General features: G+C 58.0%; 1 protein-coding gene across 1 annotated transcript; it reads left to right on the plus strand.

Annotated features, from left to right (window-relative positions):
- Positions 1–561: 561 nt before the first annotated feature.
- LOC101767229 (G-type lectin S-receptor-like serine/threonine-protein kinase At2g19130) lies at positions 562–3,118 on the plus strand. The gene has a single exon (XM_004971503.2). The coding sequence runs from the start codon at positions 605–607 to the stop codon at positions 3,116–3,118; it is 2,514 nt and encodes an 837-aa protein (XP_004971560.2). The 5' UTR covers positions 562–604.
- Positions 3,119–3,593: the final 475 nt, after the last annotated feature.

A 3,593-nucleotide genomic window follows, 5' to 3' on the forward strand; every position in this document is an offset into this window, starting at 1 on the left:
TGGCGAAGACTTAAGGCTAGCTAGTAAGATTTCTAGCTTTTAACTTTTTAGCCCCACCTTCGCCGTTTCTGGATGCGCCACTGCTGGTCCGCATTAAAAAAATTTAATAGTCGTATCAAAATTATTCCAGCACCGCATTCCTTCAAACTTTCTGATTAATCTACCTATGAAATGTCATCATTTTCAACGCAAGGTAAGCGGCAACCAAGAATTCTTGGCAACATTTTTCAACTGCAGACGAGAGCAAAGCGACAACCCACCAACAAAACAATTCAGGTGCCATGACAATCCAATCGCACAGACACATTGGATTTTGCGCGCGTCACCAACATGGATTCACACAGCGTCCGGTGGTGTCCGCTCAGGTCAAGACACGGAGTCATTCAACCCAACTATCCGACTCGCTATCTACGTTCTCACGATGCCTTCTGCCGCCTATGTTTGCGTTGGAATACACAAACTACCTAGCCCTAAAACTTTGCACACCGACAATGTGTGGACCGTCGCTATGTTTGCACCTTGATCGTGACGTCTACGCGACGCTGCAAATGCGAAGACAACTGCGTGAAGCCGCGCCTAATCTTCAATCCCCAGTATCCACACCATGTCGCTTGCCGTCCTTGCCGCTCTCGCCGTCCTCGCGTTCTGCGGCACGACCTGTCCGGGCATGGCGGCGGCCGCCGGAGACACCGTCTCTGCGCTGCAGCCTCTGCGGGGCAACGAGACGGCGGTCTCGGCGCAGGGCAAGTTCGAGCTCGGCCTCTTCAGCCCCAGAGGCTCCGGTCGGTTCTATCTTGGTATCTGGTACAAGAACATCCCCGTGCAGACCGTCATCTGGGTCGCCAACCGTGTTACTCCCCTCTCCGGTGTTGACTCGGCCGAGCTCCGGGTCTCCCCTGGCGACGGAAACCTTGAGCTCGTCGGGCTAAGCCAATCTTCTACCGCGCCGGGTGTGGTGTGGTCGTCCAATAAGCTGTCGTCTTCGTCCGTGCCGTCGTCGTCGCCGGGGTCGAACGTCGCGGTGATGCGCGACAACGGCAACCTGGTCCTCGTCGACGGAGGCAACTCCTCCAACGTGCTGTGGCAGAGCTTCGACCACCCGACGGACACGCTGGTGCCGGAGGCGTGGCTCGGGGAGAACAAGCTCACCGGCGAGTACCAGACGCTCACGTCGTCGCGCAACGCAGAGGACCCCGCGCCGGGGACGTTCACCTGCACGGTGGACCCCAGCGGCAGCAGCGAGTTCTTCCTCCTCTGGAACGGATCCCGCGCGTACTGGCGCAGCGGCGTCTGGACGGGGCGCGTCTTCGCCAACATGCCGGAGGCGGTGAATAACGTGCTCTTCAACCAGACGTACGTCGAGACGCCGGCGTACCGGCGCATCACCAGCGTCCTCTACAACAACGCGACGATCACGCGCATGGTGCTCGACTTCACCGGCCAGATCAAGCAGTACATCTGGGTCCCCTACAGCCAGAGCTGGCAGTTCTTCTGGGCCGCGCCCACCGTGCAGTGCGACGTGTACGCGCTCTGCGGTGCCTTCGGCATCTGCAGCCAGAGGAGCCAGCCGCCGTGCCAGTGCCCACCGGGGTTCGCACCGGCGATGGCGCGCGAGTGGGGCCTCAACGACTGGAGCGGCGGTTGCCACAGGAAGGCATCGCTTCATTGCACTGGCAACGGGTCAACGGATGGATTCATGGAGCTCCCGTACATGAACCTCACCGACGATTCGCTCGCCGTCAGCGCCCAGAGCAAAGCCGAGTGCGAGTCGGCTTGCTTGAAGAACTGTTCTTGCCAGGCTTACAGATTCTCCGGCAGCGGTGGATGCGCCGTGTGGTACGGTGGCTTCCGCAACCTTCAGCAACTATACGTGGACGGCGGGGGCTCGTCGTCTTCGAGCTTGCACGTCCGGCTGTCGGATTCTGAACTCCGACGTGTGCGCGGCACGAACAGGAAGAGCGGGCACTTGTGGCTTGTTCTTGGCATCGTTTTGGCTTGCCTTGCCGCACTGGGCGCATCGGGACTAGCAGCATGGGTCCTTCTATCTAGAAGGAAACGGCAGGCCAAAATGAGAAACCAGAAGGATTCCTCCCTGGTAGTGTACAGCTACGCCGACCTCCGCGCCGCAACGAAGAACTTCTCGGAGAGGCTGGGCGGCGGAGGCTTTGGCTCTGTGTACCGTGGCGCGCTGAACGGCGGATACGCCGCCGATGTGGCTGTCAAGAAGCTCGAGGGCCTCCGGCAGGGCGACAAGCAGTTCCGGACGGAGGTGAACACGCTAGGCCTCATCCAGCACGTCAACCTGGTCCGGCTCGTCGGCTTCTGCTCGTCGCGCCAAGACAAGCTGCTCGTCTACGAGTACATGCCCAACGGCTCCCTGGACACCTACCTGTTCAAGAGCAGCTTGTGCCCGAGCTGGCACGACCGCTGCGGCATCATGCTCGGCGTTGCCAGGGGGCTGGCCTACTTGCACGAAGGCTGCCGCGAGTGCATCATACACTGCGACATCAAGCCGGAGAACATATTGCTGGACAAGGACTTGTGCCCGAAGATCGCCGACTTCGGGATGGCGAAGCTGGTGGGGAGGGACTTCAGCCGGGTCTTGACGACGATGCGGGGCACCGTAGGGTACCTTGCGCCAGAGTGGATCTCCGGGCTGCCGATCAGTGCCAAGGCAGATGTATACAGCTTCGGGATGGTGGTCTTCGAGCTCATCTCAGGGCGGCGCAACACCGAGCGCTACGACGGCACCGGCCGCAACAGCGAGGACGATGCAGCAGCAAAGGCAGCAGGGCGGCCTCCCTCGACGGCGTTCTTTCCAGTCTGGGCCGCGTCTAGACTGTCGGAGGGAGACGCAGTCGCCGCCGTGGCGGACCCGCGGTTGCGCGGCGACGTGAGCGAGGAGGAGGTGGAGCGCGCCTGCAGGGTGGCGTGCTGGTGCATCCAGGACCAGGAGGAGCACCGGCCGACCATGGCGCAGGTCGTGCAGGCGCTGGAGGGCGTCGTCGACGTCCACGTGCCGCCGGTGCCCCGGGCGCTCCAGCACCTGGCGACGAACTATTCAGAACTATTCAGCGAAATGAATTTGGAACTAGCCCGCACCCGGAGCAATGTGTGACGTCCATGTGCTGTGAAGAATGCAGATGTAGGTGACGAGAACTTTTAAGCTTCCATGTGTCATTTTGTAGATCCGATATCTTAGGGGGTGTTTGGATCTTGGGGCTAAAATTTGGTCCGTGTCACATTGAATATTCGGATGGTAATTAGAAAGACTAAACATGAACTAATTATAAAACTAATTGCAGAACCTCTAGGCTAAATCGTGAGACGAATCTATTAAGCCTAATTAATCCATCATTAGTGAATGTTTACTGTAGCACCATATTGTCAAATCATGAACTAATTAGGCTTAATACATTCGTCTCGCGATTTAGCCTAGGGGTTGTGAAATTGGTTTTGTAATTAGCCTATGTTTAATACTCCTAATTAGTGTCCAAACATTCGATATGATAGGAGCTAAAATTTAGCTCGGGATCAAACACACCCTTAGTAGTATTTCTGTCCGGCCGGCTTGGTTATCCGTCAAATGTTTG

The sequence above is a fragment of the Setaria italica genome, chromosome V (assembly GCF_000263155.2).
Source record: "Setaria italica strain Yugu1 chromosome V, Setaria_italica_v2.0, whole genome shotgun sequence".
In the NCBI taxonomy this organism is placed as follows: Eukaryota; Viridiplantae; Streptophyta; class Magnoliopsida; order Poales; family Poaceae; genus Setaria; species Setaria italica.

What these genes read in the sequence shown, in the direction of transcription:
- LOC101767229 (XM_004971503.2), top strand. Translation starts at nt 605, where the DNA reads ATGTCGCTTGCCGTCCTTGCCGCTCTCGCCGTCCTCGCGTTCTGCGGC.